This window comes from Pyrus communis, chromosome 15 (assembly GCF_041283825.1).
Source record: "Pyrus communis isolate YQ-2024b chromosome 15, ASM4128382v1, whole genome shotgun sequence".
In the NCBI taxonomy this organism is placed as follows: Eukaryota; Viridiplantae; Streptophyta; class Magnoliopsida; order Rosales; family Rosaceae; genus Pyrus; species Pyrus communis.
Window position 1 is genome coordinate 36,284,224 of NC_142579.1, and position 27,330 is coordinate 36,311,553.

General features: G+C 38.9%; 2 protein-coding genes across 2 annotated transcripts; both read left to right on the forward strand.

Moving 5' to 3' along the window:
- Positions 1 to 5,175: 5,175 nt before the first annotated feature.
- Positions 5,176 to 7,247, forward strand: LOC137733671 (uncharacterized). Its single transcript, XM_068472826.2, has 4 exons — positions 5,176 to 5,439; positions 5,548 to 5,658; positions 6,271 to 6,485; positions 6,748 to 7,247. Exons 2-4 carry the CDS (start codon positions 5,569 to 5,571, stop codon positions 7,046 to 7,048), a joined length of 606 nt encoding a protein of 201 aa, XP_068328927.2. The 5' UTR covers positions 5,176 to 5,439; positions 5,548 to 5,568; the 3' UTR covers positions 7,049 to 7,247.
- Positions 7,248 to 8,195: 948 nt separating this feature from the next.
- LOC137737416 (protein arginine N-methyltransferase 1.5) lies at positions 8,196 to 15,827 on the forward strand. Its single transcript, XM_068476878.2, has 23 exons — positions 8,196 to 8,539; positions 9,680 to 9,797; positions 9,997 to 10,106; positions 10,297 to 10,386; positions 10,488 to 10,553; positions 11,041 to 11,120; positions 11,244 to 11,319; positions 11,420 to 11,506; positions 11,806 to 11,890; positions 12,412 to 12,503; positions 12,607 to 12,642; positions 12,791 to 12,859; positions 13,126 to 13,194; positions 13,308 to 13,361; positions 13,478 to 13,552; positions 13,750 to 13,842; positions 13,921 to 14,024; positions 14,242 to 14,290; positions 14,375 to 14,461; positions 14,569 to 14,674; positions 14,843 to 14,930; positions 15,095 to 15,188; positions 15,352 to 15,827. The coding sequence occupies exons 1-23, from the start codon at positions 8,402 to 8,404 to the stop codon at positions 15,433 to 15,435; spliced, it is 1,950 nt and encodes a 649-aa protein (XP_068332979.2). The 5' UTR covers positions 8,196 to 8,401; the 3' UTR covers positions 15,436 to 15,827.
- Positions 15,828 to 27,330: the final 11,503 nt, after the last annotated feature.

Here is a 27,330-nt window from a genome sequence, read left to right on the forward strand (position 1 = left end):
ATATGATCCTCATTAGTTCATTCTACTAGCCCACTTTACACAATTCAAGTGTTTGAATTTTTCTCTTTAAGTGCACGAATCTTCGAGTCATTAGGCTCCGAACACATCTCGACTATGCTTTTTGAACCCTAACTAGGAAAAACTGCGGGGAATCACATCAAGTGACAGTAGATAATCACTGCAGTAGATAATATTATCCACCATTTGCATTTTTTTTACTTTTAAATTCTTACCAACTATCGTTTGGGTTTCTGTAGCTTGCAGCTGGTATCCCTATAATGGGCCGGAATGGGTATTCATGTGCAAGTACCTGTCTGATCCAACGGTTGCAAATGGATATATGTCCTTCGCACTTCTTGTAGCATCTTCTTTGACCGGATTCCTGTCTGTATTTTACCCCTACAATGGATCCACAACTTTTCTCCAAAGCACTTTATTTGTCACTTTCTTCAACATCACTATGTAAGTCATTCACCAGTTCCATCCACTGCTTTTCTCCAAAGCACTTTATTTGTTACTTTCTTCAACATCACTATGTAAGTCCTTCACCAGTGCCACTCCCCTTTATCTTTTAAAGCAGTTCCACTGGACACAAAATTGCCTAGCACCCTGTCCAAAAATCAGCCCAACAACCCTGTCAATCTGCTTCAGCCCGCAAAACAACCTGGCACCCAGCCTAATCCAGGCAACAGACCAGCCCATTTCGAACAGACCCAGAGGCCGGCCTATTTGGTTGGTGCGTGTTGCACACTCGCGACTGGGCGTAAGTAGGAGACAAGGGTGTATGCGGCGGGGCCCACTTGTTAGCCCACTTGTGTTCACCCGGAGTAGAGTTATGTGGCCCTTCTCAGTGCCGTTGGATTTCCAATGGCTAGTTTTTGTAGACCGTTGGATTTCCAACGGTAAAAAAAATTTAAATTTGACTTTTAAAATGGACTGGCCGATCACAGATCAACGGTCCACGTTGTTTTCACCAAAAATAAAAATAAAAAAAAATAAAAAAAGGCCCAACGGTCAGAATTATGACCGTTGGCCACGCGGCAGCGCCTTGGCTCTTGGATTTGAATATTTTTCAAATCCAACGGTCCAAATTAATTAACTATATTAAAAATTATTAAAAATTATGAAAAAATATAGAAAATTTTTAAAAAAGTTATTATTTTTTTTCTATAAATACCTAACCCTTATCTTCCACCTTACACCACATTTCAATATTTTCTACACTTTCTACCAAAGCTTTCATATACTTTTTGTGTGAAAAAAATACCAAAAAGCTCATCCTTAATTTTTTTTGTCCATATAAACCATACATCCCTACATCCATTTTCATCGTTTTCAAATTTTGAGTTTTTTTTACAATGTCTTCTTCAAAGAGAGTGCATAAACAATTTGTGGAGCAACAGAAAAGATTATTGGCACAACAAGAAGAATTGATTAATCTTGAGGAAGTTGTGGGTCAGATAGACAAACCCAGACGTGCCGCAAACTTCGATAGAAAAAGGGAAAGACGAGGTAAAGATCTCTTAGAAGATTATTTTATTCCTAACAGCGTATTCCCTGATCATGTTTTTGGACATCGTTTTAGAATGCAACGAAGTTTGTTCCACAATATCATGAGTGCTATTTGCAACCATGATCTATATTTTGTGCAAAAAGAGTATGCTTTTCGTTTCTAGGTCTTCTTCCAGAGCAAAAAATTACGGATGCCTTGTGAATGCTTGCATATGGAGCATCTGCAGATCAAGTGGATGAGATCACGAGGATGGGAAAAACAACTGTTCTGGAGTCCCTGATGCGGTTTTGCTCTGCAATTGAAGCCCTGTACACCAATGAGTACCTATAGACACCCACGCCAAGGGACATGCGAAGACTTCTGAGGAAGGGTGAGATGCGAGGCTTCCCTGGCATGATTGGAAGCATCAACTGTATGCACTGGACTTGGAAAAATTGTCCAAGTGCATGGCAAGGAGCTTATGGCGACAAAAAATGAGCAAAAGTATCATTTTGGAAGCGATGGCTTCATTTGATACATGGATTTGGCATGCTTTTTTTTGGTGTTCCAGGAGGTCATAATGACCTAAATATCCTTGCTCAATCTCCAGTGTTCGACGATTTGCTGCAAGGAAAATCGCCCAGATGCACATATTGGGTTAATGGCACTAAATATGACGGAGCATACTACCTTGCAAACGGTATTTACCCAAGGTGGTCTACGTTTGTCAAAACAATGCCACATCCACAGACTGAAAAAGAAAAACACTTCGCAAAAATGTCAATAGGGGTGTAGGAATGATGTAGAGCGTTGTTTTGGTATCCTGCAAGCTCGTTGGGCGATTGTCAGGTCTACTGCTAAAATGTTTGATGTTGAGGCTCTTTGATCCATCATGATGACGTATATTATTCTCCACAACATGATTGTGGAAGATGAGTATGATTATGATGTCGTCGATGAATATGAGCCGGATCCGATGTATAACTCAAGAACACGTATCTATTGTGCTCATGACCGAATTGAAGATCCCGTGCAACACGAGCCGTTGGAATGGGATGGACGTTACGATGAATTGATCGTACATCGGTACACTGATGTGCAAGAGCCATACTGGCACGTAACCCGCCAGAATGACTTGATTGAGCACTAGTGGGGATTGCAAGAAGGTGAAGATAATTAAATAAGCTTGTGGTTGAAGAATAAAGTGTATTTGATGAGTTTATGTAATTTTATTTTAGTGTGTTTTTTTTTAAGTTTATTTGATGAGTATGTAATTTTATTTTATTTTAGTTTGTTTTTTTTATTTTAAATTTATTTGAAATTTTATCCAAAATCGGTTAAAAATCTTATCTGAAAATAAAACTATTTTTTTAATTTATTCTTTAAAAAAATATATATAATATTTTAAATTGACTGGGTGCTAGCGCATTTTGTAGGGGTGGAGATAGTTTGTGTCATGACATTTTTAGACTGGGTGCCAGTGCATTTTTTTAGGGATGGAGATGTTTTTGCCTGTTACTGTTCACTGGGGCATATCACTGTTCACTTGAGTGGATAAATGCGTTGGATGCTGATTCAAAGTCTTTAGGGGTGGAACTGCTCTTATACTAGTGAAACCTTTGTCTAAAAGTGCTTTTAGAAGGCCAATAGTATAATTCTAGTGCTTGTTGATGTGGTGAAGTTTCACTTTAGTCATTGTAGTTAGGTTATTGTTGCAACTCCAAAACAATAAGCTTAATTCCTTCATTTTTTTTCAACAACGCGAGTTCTGAAGATGTAAAAACGTCTTGCATTGCTTCTCGTGCGTTATTTTTGTCAAAATGTGACATGATTAATCAATTGTTCTTAAGTGCAACATTCGTCGAATTTGAGCCAATGTGGTGGTTATATGAACATAGGGGTGCGATCGAATTAGCAGCAGCATGATTGTTATGGCCAACGATTTCAGAGCAGCATCACCACAACAACGCGTATCGAAATATCAGCAGCACAAGTGGTTGCCTTACGGAGGAGCATTTTTATCTCTCATTTCGTCTCGATTGTGGTTGGCTTGCCTCATGCTGACAAAGACTGCAAGAGACGACTTTTTGTGTGTTGAAACAACGATACTTTTGGCTTCGAGGTAATACTTTAGAAAAACACAGAGTCAAGAGTTGTAGTTGTGGATTTGATCTCATTTTCTTTAGTAGCAAGCAACTGTCCATGTTGATCAACATGCAGTTCTCTCAAATTCTCAATGGATAATATAATCTTTCTTCTTTAATTAATTAATTTCATTAGCCCTTTCTTGTGTTTTATTATTCTATAAATACCATAACATAAAAGGGTCAAATGCGTGATGCTAAAAAGCAGCAGGAAGCAATGCAAAGTCTTTAACTTGTCTTGGCCATCATTTGCTTTGAACAAGTCACTCAATTCTTGTGGAGATTTTTGGTTCCCAATTATTGGGAAGTGCCCTTTATATGTAAAATCCAAGAATTAATTAAGAAATACAAAGTCTTAAACAAATGTCGTTGTACATGTGAGTGCTTGATCGGTGCATCTGGAGATCTTGATATACCTAATTCGTGAGAAATTTTATAGCGTATGTCAATCTTATCTCTCATTTGTTTTTTTTTAATTCGTTTTATCAATAGCAATTTCTAAGTTGATCGAGATTCAAACATTAATGCTGCATTTTTTTTTAATAAACAATGGTGAACTTCTTTTGTGATTGAGTTGAAATTTTGGAACATTTATGCTAAATTCCTTCATGTTACGTAACATCAAATGTTATAAGTATTGAATTACGTGTAATCTTATGAATTCAGACAATTTAATCATTTTAGCATTTAATGTTACGTAACATCGTAGTAGAATTCCATATTCATTAGCATGTTTTTGGAGAACTTCGAGACTACCAATATTGTTTATTTAGATGTTGTTTTATAAAATAATATTTTGTAGCACATTGTTTCTTTAGATGCAGTGTAAGACGTTGATATCATTCTTTTGTGCCGTGTTGGTTGGTGATTGTTAAAAGTTGCGATCCCTATTTCTTTATATATAGACTAGTTGTTTGTGATTATTTTCTAAAACAAATAAGGGATTTACATAATTATTTTCACAATAAAATCATTCACGAACGACCAACTTACACAATTACAATTGAACAATCAGTTTTATTTATTTATTTATTTATTTATTAAAAGAGGTTAAGGAGTGGCTTCCTCACGACATTTTACTGTTTTGGAGATCACAAAGACTCACAGAAGTATTTGATAGTTCAATTTTAACATCATACTTATCCCAAATATGTATTGCATTCACATTTATGTATAAGTCAAACGTGAAAATTGCATTAAATAAATGAAAACAACTCACCGATGATTTGTGTGGACGGAATGATATTTAAAATATTAATAAACTATCACTTACTAAACAATGTACGACATTTAATGTTGATTGCAACTTGCCAAATTGACATTCATGATTCAACATCCCATACGCAATCTTGAAATATAAAAATATCAGACAATTCCAAAAATAACAAAATAAAGGACTTCCACAATTTCCATGGCATTCTGACCGTCCGATCATCACCAACATCGCCAATCAATATTTCCAAAACTAACAGTCCGGGTCCCACAGGAGACTAAAACGGCCTACATACCGTCCAGATTCATCACGGTGACAGTTACTAGCAGCAAGAAAGATAAACGAACGCGCCAAACGAGTAGTCTAAAAGCAAACTCGCTCTCCCAGCTGGCACCGGAGATAAAGGAGGGATTCCAGGAGCGGTTCGGTTGACTCTTAAGTCTTCCTCATAAATAGATAAGACAGAATTGCAAAATCCCCATTGGGCCATTTCTGTGGATTCCGATTCCCGCAGACGGAGAATCCCAAACCTACCAGTGTAAATCCGGTTCAGAATTCGATTCGATTCCCTCCGACCTCGTTTCTCTCAGGTAATTTTTTTGCTGGGTTCTGGTTCGATTTTGGTTTGGGCGAATTTTTGTTGGTTTTGTTGGAATTATGATTTCAATTTTGTTAAATTTGAATCGTTTTGGTTTCAGGGTAGTGGTGATTTTGCGGCTATGGAGGTGACCGTGAAGCAGATGTCTTTGACAGTGGCACTTTTTGGTGTTCTCTCATTCGTTTTCGGAGTCATTGCCGAAAACAAGAAGGTAATTGTGAATTTTCTGATATATTCCCTGATTATTTTGTGTATATTGTGTTCTAAAATTGTAGCCTCCCGTAGTAGTTTAGAATATTGACTGAACTAAAAGGAAATAATTGTGGCCTCTTGAACGTTTTGATAGGTGAAATTGGTGAATTTTGTATTAGAACACTGAACACTCGATGGGTCTTTCCGAAATTTGGCAAATATTGTAAAGAACTGTGTCCTTTGTTGTGTCTTTTGCCGTCTTCTCGGCAGGTGAATCACCTGTAGACAAGAGTGAAACTTGGTCGACAATTGAGTGTCCCTTACTAATTTTGACTAAAACAAAGACGAATTATTTGTGTATTCGTGGTTGGAATTCAAACCGCGAATATTTTAGTTTTGACTTTCAAGTTACTGGTGGTGAAATAAATTCTGATTTGCACTTATATGATCGAGCGATTCTGGTTAATAACAAGAAACAAAAGGAAACATTTCTGTAGGGTATTTATCCTAGTGTGGAAATTAGAGCAGAAAGATATTACGAGTTCTATCGTATATTTCCTTTCTTTAATTGTGAAGTAGTTGCATGTCTTCTTTGCTACTAATTAGATTCTTTGTTTTGATCTCTTGACAGCCAGCAGTTGGAACTCCTATTGCTGGGAAAGATGTTGTGATCTGCAAGTATCCTACAGATCTATCAGTTGTCTTCGGGTTTCTGTCTTTTGCCTTCCTCCTGGTGTCTACAGTCGCTGGATTCTTGTCGTTGTTTTACCCATACAAAGGGAAGTCCCTCCCACAAGCTGCTTTGTTCCGAAGCACTAGTTTCGTCGTATTCTTCAACATTTCTCTGTGAGTGTTCTTTTCTGTACGTTGCATTTTTGTATGTATCTATATTAGATTTTGAACTCTGACGAGTTCTAGGCGAGTCATCTGCGTTTCATCTACCGTTTCTGGATCTGTGAGCTTTTATGTCACGTAGAATGCATCAACTAGTTTAGAGTAGCTGTCCGAGTTAAATTTCGTTATGCCACCACTGTGAGTCTGTGACCGTAAAACCAGCTCCACCCTCTCTTTCTAATCGCTTTGCATTGGTGATGGTTCTATTACGTAGGCTTACAGCAGGACTAGCTGCGGCTCTGTTGCTATGGCCTACAATAACTGAGCAACTTCATCTCTCAAGAAATGTTCATCGCAATCTCAACACAACCTGTCCAACTGCTAAGACTGGTCTCCTTGGTGGCGGTGCTTTTGTATCCCTTGATGCGTCGCTCTTTTGGTTGGTTGCCCTCATGTTAGCCGACAACGCTCGAGAGGACTATTTTGAGGAGACAGAAAAGGATGTTAAGGGTGAATATGGACAGGTTTCTGCAATCGATTTCGATGGACATGCCAATATTAAAGGAAGTGCTTGAAGTGTGCTAGCGGCGCGAGAAGCTGCTATGATGTCTGTTTCATACGTACTCTTCTATTTCATATCTATGTCCATAAGCTTGCATGTTGAGCAGCTTTATGTAGTGGAAATGCATGTAGATACGATTTGAGATTGTTTGGTACTATCTGTTTGTGGTTGTGGATTTGGTAAAATGAAGCATGATGAACTTTTTATATTGACCTCTCCAACTCTTCCTCGAATTTTCTTTCCACTAGTTAGTAGTTGCTATTTATTTCTCATACCACGAGTTAAAGATTCTTTGTGCAAACAATCGATCTAATTGGTGGTCGTTCAGTACTAATTCATCTGTATCGAACAAACCAGCTATTTTGGTAACTATTGTTCGTTTCTTTTGATACATATGAATAACCAAACGATTCAGATTAAAATTTGAAGTGATTATAATTCGCTATATTTTTTTAAACTTGTTGGACTAAACATTTGTTCCTTTGCAAAATTTGATTAAAATGCTTTGATTAGTTGACAACTCAGCATTTTTTTATTTGTTTAAAATATATTTACTTAAGCTAGCTAACAACTATTTTCTTATAATTTTAAATTCGTGACTTTCAATTTAAAAAATTAATTTAACGAATTCTTTATTATTTCTAGAAAAAGAGAGAACTTTTTATTTCCGTTATTCTATTTAGTTAGTCTCTTACTTCATTAAACAAAGTCAACTAACACTTTCATAAGAAAACTTCATTACTTTGTTAAAATTTTACGTATGGTTATTTAAATAATGTATTTAAAACTTCTAGTACATTTGAAAATAAACGTACCAACTTTTGTATGTTTAAATTTTAAATGTACAAAAAAAAAAAAATGTACCAAATATTTAAATGCACCACAAAACCAAATGTATCCATATCATAGGTAGTCAAACGATTATACAATCAAACGTCCCTCTAATAAAATCATAGGGAAGATGTTTAATAAAATTTTTAATAGGTACAGATGTTTAATCAATGAAATTGAAAAACAAGGCGCCTCCATCAAAATGCCTCTTAAAATTTCGATCGTTTAATAATCCATATCAACGGTTCTGTTTATGACATGCATGCAATGAGAAATCGAACACAGAATTGGGCTTCGGTTATTAGGGCTGGGCAGTAACAACCCAGATTACCACTGGGCTTTTCATGCCACAAAATTCAAATTCAATCTTATCCGTTAAACAATCCCGTCAAACCCGTCAACCCAAAAACCCTAGTCCTAAAGCTCCGCCAACCCTATTTAGACGCAGCTCATTTCCGTTGACATCAAATCAATCAAAAACCCCACCAAAACCCTACTCTACTTCCACTCTCCTCCTCCTCTGCGGTGGAGCAAAATGCCACTCGGGGAAAGAGCCGGCGACAAGAGCGAGTCTCGGTACTGCGGCGTGGAGACCGAGTTCAACGATGACATGCCCCACGTCCTCGCTTTCAATCTCTCCCATGGCTCATTCGATTTCGTCCTCGCTCCTCTGGTCCGTTCTTTTTTTTTTTTCCTAATTATTTTTCAAGTTTCGTATTTCATTTGATTCTTCTGTTTATATTGAGGAATGAATGGAAAAGTTGATTGGAATTTGTGTTTTGTAATGCTCGTATGGTAATGGTGGCCAATTAGCCAGTCACGTAATCGCCTTTTCAGCTTCTCTTTTGATGTGAATGGTCAGTAAGCTCACCGATAGCAATGCTGCATTGGTGGCTGTTGCTCGTGCAGCTGCTCGACTACGCAGCCTCACTCTACGGCCACTAACTACATTAGTATCAAATTCGACTTAAAAATATTAGAAATTTTGATGATGCACTCGTCAATTGTTTGTTGGTATGACTTGCATGGTTGTTTATGTCGAGGAGTGATACAAATAGTCAATTGAAACTTGTTTTTTGTAATTCTTGTATGGTGGCCAATTAGCCAGTCACATAATCGGCTTTTCAGCTGCTTTGTATGATGTGAATGGTCAGTAAGCTCACCGATAGCAATGCCATGTTACTGGATGTTGCTTATGCAGCTGCTCGACAATAGAGCTTCACTCCACAGCCACTAACTACATTAATATCAATTTCCATTTGAAATGATCGTAAATATTGATTATTTCCTTGTCAATTATTTGTGGGTATGAATTTCTTAGTTAATGTTTCTATCTTGTCTGGCAGACTTGGTTTGTCGGCGTTGGGAAATTTCTTTGCAATTGGTGGCTAATTAGCCAGTCACATATAGCCAGAGATGGCTTCTGTTTTGTGTGAATGGTCAGTAAGCTCACCGAAAGTAAGGCTCTGTTGGTAGTCCTTAATGGTGAACTGTAACCTCTGGTTTCAGCTTTAGGCTATTAATACATTGTTAAATTTGTGACACCTTCGTATTTCTTATCCTTGGTGGCTATGAGGACTTTCCTTTGAGCTACAAAGGTTTTTATCTTACTGCTTGTTTGGTATCGAGTGTCATGTATGTCAAATGCATTACATATCCATGTGTTGTTAATTTTCTGACTTCTGTTCAGCAAATCGTTTGTACTGCTAAGTGTTTGTCTGTGTATGATCATCTTTTCCCCTTTTGCTTTCTTTGATCACTGATGCACAACTTGGACAAAGGGTAGTGATTCTTTTTCAACTTCATGATGTAGATGGATCCTGCTTATCGACCAAGCTTAATGCAAAAAGACAATGGTGTTTCTGGTGTTCTTCCATTTGCTGGGTCAGACTTGGTTTTGAGTCCTTCCCAATGGAGCGGTCATGTCGTCGGTATGTACTTCTCTAGACTTTTCCTGTGTTACATTGTCTTCTCTTGGTAAGTTAATGGACTTTACTCAACTTATGTTTTATGTTTACTAAGAACTTGGCTGGATAATAATGGATTTGATGGGATAAGCTTGTTTACTTTTCAACCACATTTTTTCTTGTCTCCTATGACCGCTCATAGTGGTTTTTTGAATTTATTCAGGAAAGGTTAGCTCATGGATTGACTTAGATTCAGAAGATGAGATCCTCCGGTGCGATTCAGAAACTACTTTGAAGCAAGAGATAGCATGGGCTTCTCATTTGTCCCTGCAGGTTGATAGCATTGAAATTTGTTTATTTATTTATTGGAACTGCAGTGTTGTGAAATATTTGAATTGCTATCTCAGGCCACATGCTAAGCTGAATAATTTTCTGCGTGCTTTGCTCATAATTGATTCTGGAAAATGGTTATTGAGTTTTACTGTCTTGCTGGCTTTTAATTGTCATCTATTGCTTGGTGCAGGCATGCCTTCTTCCAGCTCCAAAGGGGAAATCCTGTGCTAATTATGCACGATGTGTAAATCAGCTTTTGCAGGGCCTAAGCAGTACGCAGGTACCATTGTTAATCCAAATCAGTTTACATATTTGGACCTGTTTGTGTATTCTACTTTTGGAGCTCATTGGGTTTTCGATTCTTGTTATGTTCTATTGTAGTTGTGGTTGCGGCTTCCATTGGTCAAGTCAGACAGTGAAACCATGGATGTGAACACTGATACCTCGGTGAGTGAGGTCCCTTCTGATTAAGTTTTCAAAATAGGTTTACCATTTTGATAATTATTTTCCTTCTTTTGATGGAACTCGTAGTTTCCAGCGACTGGTTTTTCAATGTATATCATGACTCTTGGCCAATATATACTGCACTTTACATAGATTTTCAACCTCTGTTGCATATGGCTCTCATTGACCCTACAAAATGATAACTCTTGTGCTAAATCTACTAAGCATGACGAGTTGGGATGTGTAGTACTTGGTCTTCTTTGTAGTCCGTGTAAAGGCTTTGTTGTTAGATGTCGTATACCAAAGAGGGAGGTCAGGTGTGGAGAGTTGCCTTTTTTTATTGTGCATTCAGTTGGGTAGTCAAACTATATGGGGTTTAAACCTTCTGCATAAACTTGGCCTTCTTTATGTGTGCAAAATAATGGCATGGTGATTGACAATTTGACATACCAGATGATAAAACTCATTTTTCTTAACTTTTTTTCGGCAGGATGATTCTTGGGAGATTTGGAATTCATTTCGTCTGCTATGTGAACATCACAGTCAGTTATCAGTTGCTCTTGATGTTTTGTAAGTGTAACAATGACTATTTTCTTTTAACTTGTGTGATTTGTGTTTATGTGTTTTGAATCTGATTGTGTCTGAAGTAATTTTCATTTTATTTTAATCTGAACAACTGTCTTTTTTCCTCAGGAGTTCACTACCTTCTGTAAGCTCTCTTGGACGCTGGTTTGGGGAATCTGTTAGAGCAGCCATATTCAGTACTGATGTAATTATATGCTAATTGGTGTATTAGGGAAACCTTAAGTTGATTACTTGTTGGTTCAATTGTTGCTTAATTTTCTAATAGTGGTCTTGTTCATTGCCAGTGCTTTCTAACAAATTCCCGAGGCTATCCATGTCTGTCAAAGCGCCACCAGAATCTTGTTAATGGGCTTTTCAATCATTCTATGCAGGTATTTACGAAGAAGTTATCGATGGTATTTCTATGTTCCGTTGGAGTTTGTTTTCCATTTCTGTGCATTGCAGCATAAGCAACCCATGGTTAAAATTTCTTTTTATGGTTTACCTTCTTTCCAAATTTTTTCTATGGTTATTGCTCAGAAGTTACTTACAATCTCAAGCAAGTTCCAATCTAAGTATGATTTTGTAGTTGCAAAAATTCTTCATAGACATCATTAGTTTGTTTTAAACCTTATGGTCACCTTCTTGCAATATTTTCTAATCTTCATCATCATGGAAAATTTAATTGCAGATAGTTCTATCAGGAGAACCAGTGCATAGTCTTCCCAAGATAAATTCACATATAGCTGCCAATGATAATGATAATAATGTTGATGGTAAGACCTACCTTCTGTATACAAGTGCATTGTCTTGAATAATAGAAACTTGTATGGTAATTGAACTATTTGAGGCAGAAAAGCTAAGCCAATATATGTAACTTAGTTATTTTTCAAGTGCTTCAAGTTGTCTTTTAAAGTGCTACTTTATTTCCTAAATGATTTTTGTTCGATTCTGAACCTCAGGATTCATATAGATCAAATACAAATATGAAGGAAACAATGTAAAGGGAAAACATTTATTTATTAATTTTGCTGACACAGAACAAAATCAAGAAGCAAGCTAGAAGATACCTAGACAAAGAAAACACTTTCAGTTTAACACCATATAAGTTGAGTTTCTTAATAGCATATGTCCCCTATTGTCTTATATTATTCTTGACATCCAGGTGTCCAGAAACATCCGTTGAGGCTGTATTTGGATTATGTTGGCTATCTCTACCAGTTTCGGTTTAACACCATATAAGTTGAGTTTCTTAATAGCATATGTCCTATTGTCTTATATTATTCTTGACATCCAGGTGTCCAGAAACATCCGTTGAGGCCGTATTTGGATTATGTTGGCTATCTCTACCAGAGGATGGATCCCCTTCCGGAGCAAGAACGGCTTGAGGTGCCTCTCCCTCTCTTTTTTTCTCTGTGGGTGTCTATTTGGATTTTGGAATTTTTTTTCCCTGCTCTTAATTTTTTCTAACCCTTTAAGTCTCTTATGGCAGATTGGTTACAGGGATTACTTGCAGTCACCCTTACAGGTACGGTTTTTTCCCAAGTGATTGTATTATTATCTTTTGGTTAGTACATACCTTAATCACTCTTTTCCTACATTTTCATTTTTACATGTGATTTTCCATCCTCTCGTAATCAAATACAAGTTAGGCTAACTCTGCTATTCTAATGCAGCCTCTCATGGATAATCTAGAAGCTCAAACCTATGAGACATTTGAGAAGGACACAATGAAATATATTCAGGTATGCCTGCATTTGCAAATAACTGCATAATGGTCATTTCAGATATTTTTACATTGTTATTTTCTAATCTGCAATTTTCATGTCAACAATATAATTAAGTTAAATCATAATCATATTTAAATACATCAACAAAACATTGGACCTTGTTTGTGTTTATTTTTTCTTTTTCTTCTTGGAGGGACCAAGGTTTCTTCTGAAAAAGACATAGTAATGCTTATTACTTTATATTGATCACAATTGTTATAGTTTGTTTTTATCTTTGTTAGTACCAAAGAGCAATTTGTAAAGCTTTACAGGACAGGGTTCCAGATGACAAGGCATCTTCAGTAACTACTGTAAGCTGCTCACTTGTCACTTTGCTTTCCCAATTTCTCATGAATGGTGTTTTATTAAGTTTGATGACAAAATATCCTGACATTGCATATGTGATATTTGCATTTGTGTTAAGGTATTGATGGTTGTAGGAGCAGGACGTGGACCTCTTGTAAGGGCATCATTGCAGGTGCCTTCTCTTCCTTCTGCGTACTTGTTTTTGGACTATGTTATTTATCTTCAGACTTGATATTACATGTAGCAGGTCATATTGATGTGGATCCAATTCCTCTTGATCATATGTAGGCAGCTGAAGAAACTGGGTGCAAGCTTAAAGTCTACGCTGTCGAAAAAAATCCAAATGCAGTTGTTACACTTCATGTGAGTTGCAGATTCTCTCTTTATCTTGTTTCTTTTTCTGCTAAGTTGTAAAATCATGTTTCTAGGATGTGCAACTCATCATGCTGTACATTAACACAAAAAAAAGTGTTATTGTGGGTATTTGTTTGAAGTAGACTTTCCTTGTTTTTTCATGATCCACATTTTGTATTTTGACGTGTCTATGTTTGTTGGAGCAGAGCTTGGTTAAACTGGAGGGGTGGGAAAATGTTGTTTCCATAATATCATGTGATATGCGTTACTGGGATGCTCCAGAGAAGACTGACATTTTGGTATGCAAGTAATCTTATGAATAACCATATTCTTATTTTTTGGTTTCCTTATTAACATTGCCTTTGATTACGCTTTAGGTTAGTGAATTGTTGGGTTCTTTTGGTGATAACGAGCTGTCTCCTGAGTGCCTTGATGGAGCTCAGAGACTTTTGAAGGATGATGGAATCTCAATACCTTCATCGTACGTATACTTTTCTTTAGTTTGTAGTTTTTTAATCAAAGGTGCTTCCCTGTTATGATCTGTCCAAAAGTCAGTATTGACATTGGGTTATGTTGTCGTGATACTGTCCAGATTTCATGGTGTCTAAATGTTCAACATCAATACTTCCTTTTGAAAGCTATTTTTGGTGTTTTCTCCATTAGTGTCCTCTCTAAAAAGCCTATGCTCCTGTTTTCAGGTACACGAGTTTTATCCAACCGGTGACTGCTTCAAAGCTTTACAATGATGTATGCCCGTGTCTTTGTGCCCTAAGATGTTCATTTCTGTCTGTTTGAGGATTCCTTTTGTAAAGTTTTGTGGTTATCTTTCAGGTTAAGTCGCACAAAGATATTGCACACTTCGAAACTGCTTATGTTGTTAAATTGCACAACATTGCAAGACTTGCTTCTCCTCAACCTGTGAGTTTTTTCGCTGGACTGGTTTGATAATTACTTTTATGAACCTGATTGTATAGGGAGTCATTATTCAGCAATCATTTAGTCACAAACACTGGATTTGTTGTTAGGTGTTCACGTTTGATCATCCAAATCGCTCAACTGACAAAAGCAATAACCGGTACACGAAGTTGCAGTTTGGAATAACAAGTGATACTGGCTCAGCCATGATTCATGGTATGTGGCGGCATAGTTTTTCTTTAGGTGATTAATATTCTTGAATGAAAAAAAGTGTCAGTGATGCATTTTGTTAACATGGCTAAATTCTACTTTGATTGTGCTGTTGTTGACTCATTGGGCCTATTTTTCGTGTCACTAAAATTTCACTCTTTTCTACACCTTCAGGATTTGCTGGCTATTTTGATGCAACACTATACAAAGAAGTTCATCTTGGTATTGAACCATCAACATCAACACCAAACATGTTTAGCTGGTAATACAGCCCACCCTATCCGTTTTCTTGTTAGGTTGCTGCTTGTCAACATTTGTACTTTGCTTTTTCTTTGCGATTGTTAGTTCTCGAAGAAAATATGCACATGATGGCTAAAACTTATACGGTAGTTGTATGGCTTACGTGCTGTTTATCGTTACCCTCAGGTTCCCAATATTTTTCCCGCTAAGGACACCAATTACGCTTAGTCCTGGCGCTTCTCTTGAAGTACATTTCTGGCGGTGTTGTCGTCCTACCAAGGTAATATTTTTTCTTATTTACAAGGAATTGAGGTCATTATCCAAGGGATAATACTATTTGAGCAAAAGAATAGTGTGCTTCTGCATCTTTTTTATGTGTTTACGGTTTTTGATGAAAAATAAGCCTCTGAATGAGTTCATATGGATCGGTGATGGTGATGCAGGTTTGGTACGAATGGTGCGTGGCTTCGCCCTCCAGTTCGCCTATTCACAACAGCAACGGACGTTCATACTGGGTTGGGCTCTAGTAGCCCCGCGATTTTATTCATTACATACTAAGGCGGAAGCTAATACCGTTCCATTCGTAATACGAGTTCAGCGGTTGATCTGTCCTACAACTTTCAACATCTATGCAGATTGAAATTCATAGACGTGTGAACTAGTTTTGGTGCCCCCGCCGCCGATCGGGGCAAAAAGTTTCACCTGAGTTCCTTTGTACGCAGAATATATATGTAAGCCAATATCAATGTATACCAACTGTTAACTGTTAAGATTGAACTTTTTGTTGTTTGTTTTCAGAAAATAGTTTGTTTGATTAGGAGAGAAAAAGAGGATCTAAGCAGTGTGTTTATAGTTTATTTGAAATGATTATAACTTGTCTTTTCAAGAGAGATAAGCCAAAGTTACCTACTTTTTGTTATTTTTAACAGTTAACAGTTTTGAAATGAGAAGGAGAGAAAAGAGTAGTGAGAGTCTGAGAGAGGTTTTTATTTTTTATTTTTAAAATTAGAGATATATTAGAATGGCTTGTCAGTGAGGTTTGAAATTTTTTTTTTTTTTTTCAGTTTGCAAAATTACATTACCATCCATGTTTGTATGTTGTGACAGAAGATTAAATTGCCTTTTTACTTTCTTTTAGTTAGTTGACGAATAAAATTTTATTAATTTCTACTGATTAATAAAACATTCATTGTCAATCAAAATCTTATGAAATTATCAGTTTAAACCTCTAATTAAAGTAGGTTATGAATAAGAAATATAGGGTAGAAATGTAATTTCATACAATAAAATGTTACTATTTGTTTTTAAAGTCTCACATACATGTAATCTTAACATATTTCTAATTAAAAAATAAAATAAATAAAATAAATAACTTTTCACTCTCAGATTCTCTATCACTCTCTTCCTCTCTTCCTCTCTTCCTCTCTTAAAAAAAAAAAAAAAAAAAAAAAAAAAAAAAATTCTCACACTTTTGTGTGTGCCCATTTGCTAATAATTAATAATCATACTAAGAGAAGTTAGTATACCCTTTTAATACGGCAAGATAGCCTTTACCATATTAATAATCCTAAAACCCTCTTTTTTATTTTATTTTTTATTTTTTATTTTTTAAAAGAGATAACTGGTGGCAAACTACGGTTATATATCCTTTCCGGGGTCTAGGAAGACTCACTAAGGCATTTCAACCTCTCTCCACAAGTCTAGCTTCCACATCAACATCGAGTATCGAACACGAGACCTCGAGTCTTTCGACAGCATTCTGACACTAAAGAATTATATATTCTGACACTAAAGTGGGCGTGATTTGGAAGGAAGGGGCCAACGGGCGAGGCCAAAGTCTCTGTAGAAATATATATTCAGAGAAAGAGTACAGCAAACACAGGTAGAAATATTGATGGAAGTCTCAAGTGCTTCATTGCACGTAATCAGGTATAAATATACAAGTTTACAGAGAGTCCCCAAGGGATTGTATAACTCCCAGTACAAGATCTCCTTGATCGATGGCAGAATATACACTTATTTGTATGCCTCCAATTGTAAACAGGAGAAACCCCATAACGAATTCAAGTTTGGCTGCAATTGTGGGTGTTGGAAGATATTTTAGGGGTGAAAGAAAAGCCTCCAGACAATTAGACACGACAATTAACTATATTCTCAAGGTATGGTCCACATTTTCGTCATGAATTGACAACTTAAGAATAAAAAGAATCATGATATCGCCAATATTGTCAATATCTTTTAAATAACTACGATGATATAGTGTCAAACAATCCACAACTGAAAAGAAAAAGATAAAAATATCCTCAACATTCAAACCATGAAGATAATCAAAATTACCACGATATGTGGTTCATATATCGATAAATTTACTCATTCAAATGCTTATGCTCAACTGTACTTTTTGAAATTAAGTTGAAAATCATAGTGCATGGAACAAACAAACTAATGAACAAACAAATGGACAACAAGAGTGAATTGTCAATTTAGTCCCTTAATTATCACTTAAGTAAAAACTAGGTTCTTAAACTATTTTTTCAGAAAAAATAGTTCTTGAATTATAAAAATCTGCCAATTACATTCTTAATATTAGATTCGAAGCTACTATATTCAATTTTTTATCAATTTAAGTCATGTTACTTGCATGTAATACACATTAGAGGGCAGGTTGGTATTTTTTCATAAAAAAATAATGTATGTAGTCAACTTTGGAGGGTAAGTTAGACGTTAGATTCGCAACCTATATGAAATGTTAAGGGCATATAGGTGAGAAAAATACCGGTATTACACTCTAAAGTGTGTCAAGTGACTTAAGTTGACAAAAAATTAGATAAAATAGCTTTGAATATAATAGTAGGGATGAAATTAACAATTTTTAATGAATCTATGGACTTATTTTACAACAGAAATAATTTAGGGACTCAATTTTCACTGAAGTCATAGTTTAGGAACTAAATTAACACTTCACCCAGATGAACAATACTACAAAATACAAAGATAGGTAAAGTAACTGAAAAGTAAATTAGTCATGATGGGTAAATAACAGAAAATAAAATTGTGAAGACTTGTTATTTTACAAGTTTCAAAACAACCTATCTATAGGAAAACTAAAGCAAATCCTAGCAAGAAAATTAAAACTTACGGGTAAGGAAATTCTTGGTTCACACAATAAAACTAATAATAAAAATAAGGGGAATTCTTTAAAATATCATATGAACTTATATTTATTTTTTAATTTGTTATATAAATTAAAAATTTAAGCGATTTGTCATATCAAATTTTGAAAATTATTAATTTGTCATTTCACCCTAACTCCGTTAAGTTTTCCACGTAAAATAAGTCATGTACTTGCACATAGCTTATTTTCAAGGTTATCTCCTACATTTCAACTCCCTACTCCAATCCTCTTCAAGATTATTTCGAACGTTCAGCAAAATGACCAATTCATCGCCCATCCCTAGTGTATGTATATCTTTGTATAAAGATAATAGATAAACAAAATATATAAACTTGTGAAAAATGAGATCAAAAGTCCAAAATAACGTTCTTTTGAATGGAAAACTTACCGGAGTTGGGGTGCGATGACAAATTAATGATTTTAGAAAATTCATATGACAAATTGCTTAAAATTTTAGTTCACATGGCAAATTAATATATATATATATATATATATATATATATATATATATATTGTAACATCCCGTCCCAAATTTCATTTTAACGTACATTGAAATTACAATTTTACCCTAATTTGTTTGTGTACGTTAAATGTTGTGTTGTGTGGGTTGTGGGACCACACACAATCATGTATTTCTTTTTCTTCCCGGGATTCCCTCCCTCTTTTCCTCACTTCCTGTCACTCTGTCTCTCAGTCTCTCTCTCTCTCTCCCCGAATCCATCTTCTTCTTCTTCCTTCTGCAAACTTACGGACCACACACAAACACACTCAAAACATCAACCATCGAGGAAACAAATTGCACCATTGAACTCGTGAGGTTGTGAGGAGCACAACCAAACCAATTCCAGGTAAGAAAACTACCATTTTCACGTCGTTTCGAAGTGGTCCGATTATTGCACTGTTCATGCAAACCTAATCTAGCTTGTTTTAGGAGATTCTAAGCTTGTAGATGTGTTTGTGAGGTCCCAAGGAGCCTCGGAGTGGTTCGTTGGGTGAATTTGGACGTCGGGATCGTCCTGTACGAAGTTGGCCGATTCTTGAAGTTGAAGACAGGTATGATCTAGCAATTTTTAGGCCTTAAAACTAGTCTAACGTTGTTCTACTAGTCCTAGGCTTCATTTTGGTATAAAGAACGTGAAATTTGGTTGAAAAACGAAGGGGAAAACAAGGTTTGAAAATTACCCAGTTTTCCGGCGCCGTCGCCGGCGCCGGAGGTTTGCCGGAGAAGAAAGAGGAATATTCCGTTAAGTCTAACGGAATATTCCTAACGGCAGTGGACGGAATCTGGTTAGATTTGACGGAATATTCCGTCAGTTAACGGAATATTCCTGACGGCGTCTGTTGACACCGTCAGTGTGCAGTGCGCGTGGGCCGCGCGTGGGGGCGCGTAGGTCCGTGCGGGGTCAGGCGCGTGGGGGCGCGTGCGTGGTCCAAAATTTTTTCTAAAAATATGGGTGTGATCCTGAGGTTGTGTAGGTCACGTTGGTATATTCAATTGTCCAAATTGAGCAATGTATGAGAAGTTATTACGAGAAGTTGCTTAGGTGCTTTTAAATTAATGTTTTCGTAACTTTGTCGCGTATAGGTGATTCGTTTTCCGAGGACGAGCGTACACACTCGAGGCAGGGGGGCTACGACCCTTCTAATTATCAGTGAGTGGGCTTTTGTTTTCCGTATATACCTATATACATATTAATTCCCAGAAATTAAATAGAAAAGGTTATTGTTTTATGCCATGCATTATATGAATGTTGTTTACGCATCATTGCATGTATTATTGGTAACATACATACATATATACATGTGTATTTGGTGCTGTGGATGCACAGGTAAGTGCCAGGTAAGCGGTATTCAGGTGGTTATACATTCCTGTTTATTATGCAATAGTAGTTGAAATGCTTAGAGAGCTCATAATCTGCACCCCCGGTGTTAGTGCTCCCGTCCAGGGCCAGGGCACAGCCTTCACGTGTATGTTCACCAGCACCGCATGCTCGTCTTGGATCCAAGTTAGGTGCAAGCCTGTCGTAGAGATCACATTAGGTGGTTCCGACTTGTAGGTGACCCGCGATTTATCGCACAGCTTCACGTGATCGTAGCACTAGAGCATACATATATATTACACCCAGCTTGTCGTGCAGACCACGTTAGGTGGTTCCGACTCGTGTGCAGATTCAGTGATTGAGTTGAGCGTGGAGCTCTAGGTGCAGCGGTACATGTCACGTTAGGTGACTCCCGGCTGCCAGATTATATATTGTGATGTGATTTACGCTTGAGCATTTACATTTTTTATGAGATTCTATTGTGGCATATTCTCAAGCATGAATGGCATATTGTGAGCATGAATGGCATATCATGGGACATGATTGACATATCTATACATACGTATATATGTTCATTTTCTGGGAAGTATACAGGTTTTACGGCGAGGGGTTAGAATGTGTTTTGCTAAAGAGTTTTCAAAGAACTTTGTTTTTGCCCACTCACGCTTTTGTTTTTGCGCCCCTCCAGGTTCTAGTGGTCTAGAAGGTTCGGTGGTTTTCCCCAGAGGGCGTCCCGGCAATTTCTGACAGACACTCACCATTGTAGGGTCACCTTCGGGTGTACATATGTCGTATCTTTTCCTTTTGGACTGTTGTAGACTTGCTCTGAATTGTGTCTCACATACACTAGTACTTTGTATGTTATTAGGTTTTTAATTATTCGTACTTTTATATTACCTTCTTAATTAGCTTCCGCACGCGCACATGGTTACGTCACCTTCGTGTGACGGCCAGCACGCCCTGATCTCGGTCGGGGTGTGTCAGCTTGGTATCAGAGCCTAGGTTTGGCAGTCCTGTGTCTTTATGAGTATTCTAATAGTTGGTGTCTTCTGTCAGAATCATGCCGCCTCGTCGGGAACCACGTCGCTCAGATGAGTCTAGTTTCCCTGATCTTACTCAGTTGGGGGAAGTGATTGCCACAGCCCTTCAAACAGTGATGCGCCCTCCCCAGAGGACTCCTCTGGAGACTATGTATAACCTGAAGTTGGATAAGTTTAAAGGTAACGAGGGTCACGAAGGCGCAGAACGTTGGTTGGAACACATAGAGAAGACTTTCCGTGTGTTACATAACCAGGGGAACCTTCCTATGGATAGGTGGGTTGAGACAACCTCTTGGTTTCTGGAGATGGAGTCTGCAGCTTGGTGGGAGCAAGAACTTCGGAGGTTGACTCCAGCTCAGAGGACCGATTGGAATGTTTTCAAAGACGTGTTTCAAAGGAGATTTGTACCCCCTGAGTATATCGACCGTAAGAAACAGGAATTCACTGAGTTAAAACAGCGAAAAATGACGGCTAACGAGTATTATCGTAAGTTCACTGATTTATCTCGTTACTATCCTGATGTCGCTGGTAATCCGGCGGAGATGCTTCGTCGTTTTCGCTTGGGCACTAGAAAGAGATGGCGTTCTATGGCCACTACTACTCACTGTGAGTCCTACCAGGAGTTCTATGAGATACTGTTGAGGATAGAGGACTCTGAGAATATGTCTAGTGACAGTGACGAAAAGAAATATGACAGAGGGAAAAGTCAAGTGTCGCTTGGGCCTCGCCAAACTCAGAACTTTAAAAGGGGTGGTGCCAGTTCGAGTTCGTCTAGTGGTGGTTTCAGTGCCTCTGGACAAGGACGTGGAGGTAGATTTTATGGAAGTGCTCGAGGCCAGAGACAAGGTGATGGTGGCCGAAACCGACCCCCATTTTGCCGTAGGTGTAATAACCGACACTTCGGCGAGTGCAGGCAGATTAGCGGTGCTTGTTTCACGTGTGGACGGTTGGGACATAGAGCGATGGATTGTCCCCAGGGTCAGCAGCAGAAGCCGCAGCAGACATTTCTGCCGCCACCTGCACCGATTCGGCAAATCCAAGGTCCGAGTACTTATGGGCAAGCAGGTAGAGGTGGTGCCTATCACTATCAGGGTGATGTTGTTCCCTATGCTCCGGGACCGTATCAGTACCCCCAGGACCCGTATTCACAAGGTGGTTATCCCCCGTATCCCAGCAACTACATGCCGTATCCTCCAGCTCCAACGAGTGGTTCTCAGTGGTACCAAGGAGGACAGTATCAGCAGAATGAGAATGCTACTAGTAGTGCAGGGTCTTCGAGACAGATGGGTCAGCCCAGTCAAGGGCGTGGAGCTCAAGGTCGCGGTGTTCAAGCGAGCAGAGGTCGTGGCGGACGACAGCAGGGCCAGGGGCGTATTCACAATATTTCCCTGCAGGATGCTCAGAACAACCCGGACTTGATAATGGGTACGTTAAACATTCTTGGTTACTTTGCTAGAGTCTTAATTGATTGTGGAGCTACACATTCCGTTATTTCTCATACATTTGCTCAAGTAACGCAACCTCGCCCCACACCTCTAGGGTACGATTTAGAGTTCGCTATGCCTAGAGGAGAGAGATGTGTTGTAGATTGTATGTACCCAGGATGTCCAGTGTTAGTAGAGGGTGTTGTTATGCCCGCCGATCTTATTCCGTTAGATATTGTCGATTTTGATGTGATTTTGGGCAACGATTGGTTGCACTTCTATCGTGCCAACATTGATTGTTACGGGAAAGTAGTTACGTTTCACCGCCCTGGATTACCCGAGGTTACTTTTGTGGGTGAGCAGAGTGGAGTAAGACATGGTGTTATTTCGGCTTTGCGAGCGAAGAAGTTGTTGACTAAAGGTTGTCAGGGGTACCTAGCTCATGTGGTACTAGAGGAGACCGTTCCTAGTAGAATTGAGGATGTGAGAGTGGTCAGACACTTCCCTGATGTTTTTCCTGAGGATTTACCTGGTTTACCCCCGGATCGAGACGTGGATTTCAATGTTGAGTTGCTTCCAGGTACCAATCCTATTTCTTTAACTCCTTATCGTATGGCTCCTGCTGAGTTAAGGGAATTGAAAGTGCAGTTACAGGAATTAGTGGATAAGGGATTTATTCAGCCTAGTACTTCACCTTGGGGCGCTCCAGTGTTGTTTGTGAAAAAGAAAGATGAGACTTTGAGGCTGTGTATCGACTACAGGCAATTGAATCGGGTGACGATTAAAAACCGTTATCCATTGCCTCGTATCGATGATTTGTTTGATCAGCTGAGAGGTGCTTGTGTATTTTCTAAGATAGACTTGAGGTCTGGGTACTATCAGCTGAAGATTAGTAGGGATGATGTTCCTAAGACGGCGTTCAGGACTCGTTACGGTCATTACGAGTTTCTGGTTATGCCGTTTGGGTTGACGAATGCACCAGCAGCTTTTATGGATTTAATGAACCGGGTATTCCAGCCTTACCTGGATAGATTTGTCATTGTCTTCATTGACGATATTCTGGTGTATTCTAAGTCCAAAGCAGAGCATGTTCGACATCTTACTTTGGTGTTGAAGAGGTTGAGAGAACACCAATTGTATGCTAAGTTTAGTAAGTGCCAGTTCTGGTTAGATCAAGTCGCATTTTTGGGGCACATCATTTCTGCTCAAGGTATTCTTGTTGATCCTCAGAAGGTTGCAGCTGTGGAGAGTTGGGAGCAACCACGAACCGTCACTGAGGTGAGAAGTTTCATTGGTTTGGCGGGATATTATCGGAGATTCGTTAAGGATTTTTCGGTGATTGCCTTGCCACTGACGAGGTTAACAAGGAAAGATGTTAAGTTTGAGTGGAATGATAAGTGTGAGCAAAGTTTCCAGCAGTTGAAGCATTGTCTTACTAATGCACCTGTTTTGGCACTCCCGGACGATAGCGGTGATTTCGAGGTTTATAGCGATGCTTCCTTGAATGGTCTAGGATGTGTATTGATGCAGCATGGTAGGGTGATTGCTTATGCTTCGCGGCAGTTGAAAATCCATGAGATGAATTACCCTACACATGATTTGGAGTTGGCTGCTATTATCTTTGCGTTGAAGTTGTGGAGACACTATCTTTACGGAGAGAAATGCAGGATCTTCACAGATCACAAGAGTCTTCAGTATCTCTTCACCCAGAAGGAACTTAATCTTCGTCAACGGAGGTGGTTGGAGTTGCTCAGCGATTACGATTGCACGATTGATTATCACCCTGGTCGTGCGAACGTAGTAGCCGATGCACTTAGCAGGAAGTCACATGGTCGTATCAATGCGTTGTACGCTAGTCGTATTCCTCTTTTGGTGGACTTGCGTACTACGGGAGTAAGGTTAGAAGCAGAAGATCGAGAAGTGGCATTACTTGCTAATTTTCAAGTTAGGCCAATCTTAGTTGATCGGGTGCTTGAAGCTCAGGTAGCTGATGAACAGATTCAAGAACTAATCCGAGCTCGAGATCAAGGAAAGAGGCGAGATCTCAGAGTTCGTGATTCTGATGGCATGTTGATGTTAGAAGGTAGAATGTTCGTGCCTAGTAATGCGGAGTTGAAGAAGGAAATTCTAGATGAAGCACATATCTCGGCTTATGCCATGCACCCAGGAGTAACTAAAATGTATCATACCATTCGACCATTTTACTATTGGCCGGGTATGAAAAGGGAGATAGTTGAGTATGTGAGCAGGTGTGCTGTTTGTCAACAGGTTAAAGCAGAAAGAAAGAAGCCATTTGGGCTATCGCAGCCGCTTCCCGTTCCAGAGTGGAAATGGGAAAATATCACTATGGATTTTGTATATAAGTTGCCGCGTACACATAATGGCTTTGATGGCATTTGGGTGATCGTTGATCGGCTCACTAAGTCGGCACATTTCATTCCAGTGAGAGAGAAGTACTCTTTGAGCCGGTTAGCAGAGCTGTTTATTTCAAAGGTTGTGAAGTACCATGGTGTCCCTGTAAGTATTGTCTCGGATCGTGATCCACGATTTACATCGAAGTTTTGGGTAGCTTTTCAGGAAGCTTTGGGTACGAGACTACTTTACAGTACGGCATATCATCCACAAACGGACGGACAGTCTGAGAGAACTATTCAGACCTTGGAAGATATGCTGCGAGCATCGGTGTTACAGTTTAGTGATGCTTGGCACCAGCGGTTAGATTTGATGGAATTTGCTTACAACAACAGTTTCCATTCGAGCATTGGCATGGCGCCATTCGAAGCTTTGTATGGTAGATCTTGTCGCACTCCGTTATGTTGGTCAGAGGTTGGCGAGAGAGTCTTGGTAGGTCCGGAGATTGTCGAGGAGACGACTCAAAATGTTCAGGTAATTAGGTCTAACCTGAAAGCAGCTCAGGACAGACAGAAAAGTTTAGCAGATCGACATGCTACGGACAGAACGTATGAGGTCGGAGATTGGGTATTTCTAAAGCTTTCACCGTGGAGAGGTGTTGTGCGGTTTGGAAAGAAGGGGAAGTTGAGTCCCAGGTATATCGGACCGTACATAATTACAGAAAGAGTTGGTGAGGTAGCTTACAGGTTGGAGTTGCCTCCGGAGTTGGCTAAAGTGCATAACGTTTTTCACGTGTCTATGCTTCGACACTATGTTGCCGATCCGTTGCATGTGATACCTCCTCAACCGTTAGAGATAAATCCAGATTTGACGTACGACGAGGAACCGTTAACGATCTTAGATTGGAAAGAGAAAGTTCTGAGAAACAAAACGGTGAATTTGGTGAAAGTTCTGTGGAGGAATCACTCGGTTGAAGAAGCGACATGGGAGACAGAAAATAGAATGAGGGACTTGTATCCTAGATTGTTCTTCGATTATTAGGGGTTATATGTAGTTATTTTGAATTTCGGGACGAAATTCTATTAAGGAGGGTAGGTTGTAACATCCCGTCCCAAATTTCATTTTAACGTACATTGAAATTACAATTTTACCCTAATTTGTTTGTGTACGTTAAATGTTGTGTTGTGTGGGTTGTGGGACCACACACAATCATGTATTTCTTTTTCTTCCCGGGATTCCCTCCCTCTTTTCCTCACTTCCTGTCACTCTGTCTCTCAGTCTCTCTCTCTCTCTCCCCGAATCCATCTTCTTCTTCTTCCTTCTGCAAACTTACGGACCACACACAAACACACTCAAAACATCAACCATCGAGGAAACAAATTGCACCATTGAACTCGTGAGGTTGTGAGGAGCACAACCAAACCAATTCCAGGTAAGAAAACTACCATTTTCACGTCGTTTCGAAGTGGTCCGATTATTGCACTGTTCATGCAAACCTAATCTAGCTTGTTTTAGGAGATTCTAAGCTTGTAGATGTGTTTGTGAGGTCCCAAGGAGCCTCGGAGTGGTTCGTTGGGTGAATTTGGACGTCGGGATCGTCCTGTACGAAGTTGGCCGATTCTTGAAGTTGAAGACAGGTATGATCTAGCAATTTTTAGGCCTTAAAACTAGTCTAACGTTGTTCTACTAGTCCTAGGCTTCATTTTGGTATAAAGAACGTGAAATTTGGTTGAAAAACGAAGGAGAAAACAAGGTTTGAAAATTACCCAGTTTTCCGGCGCCGTCGCCGGCGCCGGAGGTTCGCCGGAGAAGAAAGAGGAATATTCCGTTAAGTCTAACGGAATATTCCTAACGGCAGTGGACGGAATCTGGTTAGATTTGACGGAATATTCCGTCAGTTAACGGAATATTCCTGACGGCGTCTGTTGACACCGTCAGTGTGCAGTGCGCGTGGGCCGCGCGTGGGGGCGCGTAGGTCCGTGCGGGGTCAAGCGCGTGGGGGCGCGTGCGTGGTCCAAAATTTTTTCTAAAAATATGGGTGTGATCCTGAGGTTGTGTAGGTCACGTTGGTATATTCAATTGTCCAAATTGAGCAATGTATGAGAAGTTATTACGAGAAGTTGCTTAGGTGCTTTTAAATTAATGTTTTCGTAACTTTGTCGCGTATAGGTGATTCGTTTTCCGAGGACGAGCGTACACACTCGAGGCAGGGGGGCTACGACCCTTCTAATTATCAGTGAGTGGGCTTTTGTTTTCCGTATATACCTATATACATATTAATTCCCAGAAATTAAATAGAAAAGGTTATTGTTTTATGCCATGCATTATATGAATGTTGTTTACGCATCATTGCATGTATTATTGGTAACATACATACATATATACATGTGTATTTGGTGCTGTGGATGCACAGGTAAGTGCCAGGTAAGCGGTATTCAGGTGGTTATACATTCCTGTTTATTATGCAATAGTAGTTGAAATGCTTAGAGAGCTCATAATCTGCACCCCCGGTGTTAGTGCTCCCGTCCAGGGCCAGGGCACAGCCTTCACGTGTATGTTCACCAGCACCGCATGCTCGTCTTGGATCCAAGTTAGGTGCAAGCCTGTCGTA

Bases quoted from the DNA above. Each gene is read 5' to 3' on its own strand.
- LOC137737416 (XM_068476878.2), top strand. From the start codon at position 8,402: ATGCCACTCGGGGAAAGAGCCGGCGACAAGAGCGAGTCTCGGTACTGC. The intron at 11,320-11,419 runs GTAATTATATGC...GTTCATTGCCAG, and splicing joins CAGCCATATTCAGTACTGAT to TGCTTTCTAACAAATTCCCG. The intron at 12,504-12,606 runs GTGCCTCTCCCT...CTCTTATGGCAG, and splicing joins CGGAGCAAGAACGGCTTGAG to ATTGGTTACAGGGATTACTT.
- LOC137733671 (XM_068472826.2), top strand. From the start codon at position 5,569: ATGGAGGTGACCGTGAAGCAGATGTCTTTGACAGTGGCACTTTTTGGT. The intron at 5,659-6,270 runs GTAATTGTGAAT...ATCTCTTGACAG, and splicing joins TCATTGCCGAAAACAAGAAG to CCAGCAGTTGGAACTCCTAT. The intron at 6,486-6,747 runs GTGAGTGTTCTT...TCTATTACGTAG, and splicing joins GTATTCTTCAACATTTCTCT to GCTTACAGCAGGACTAGCTG.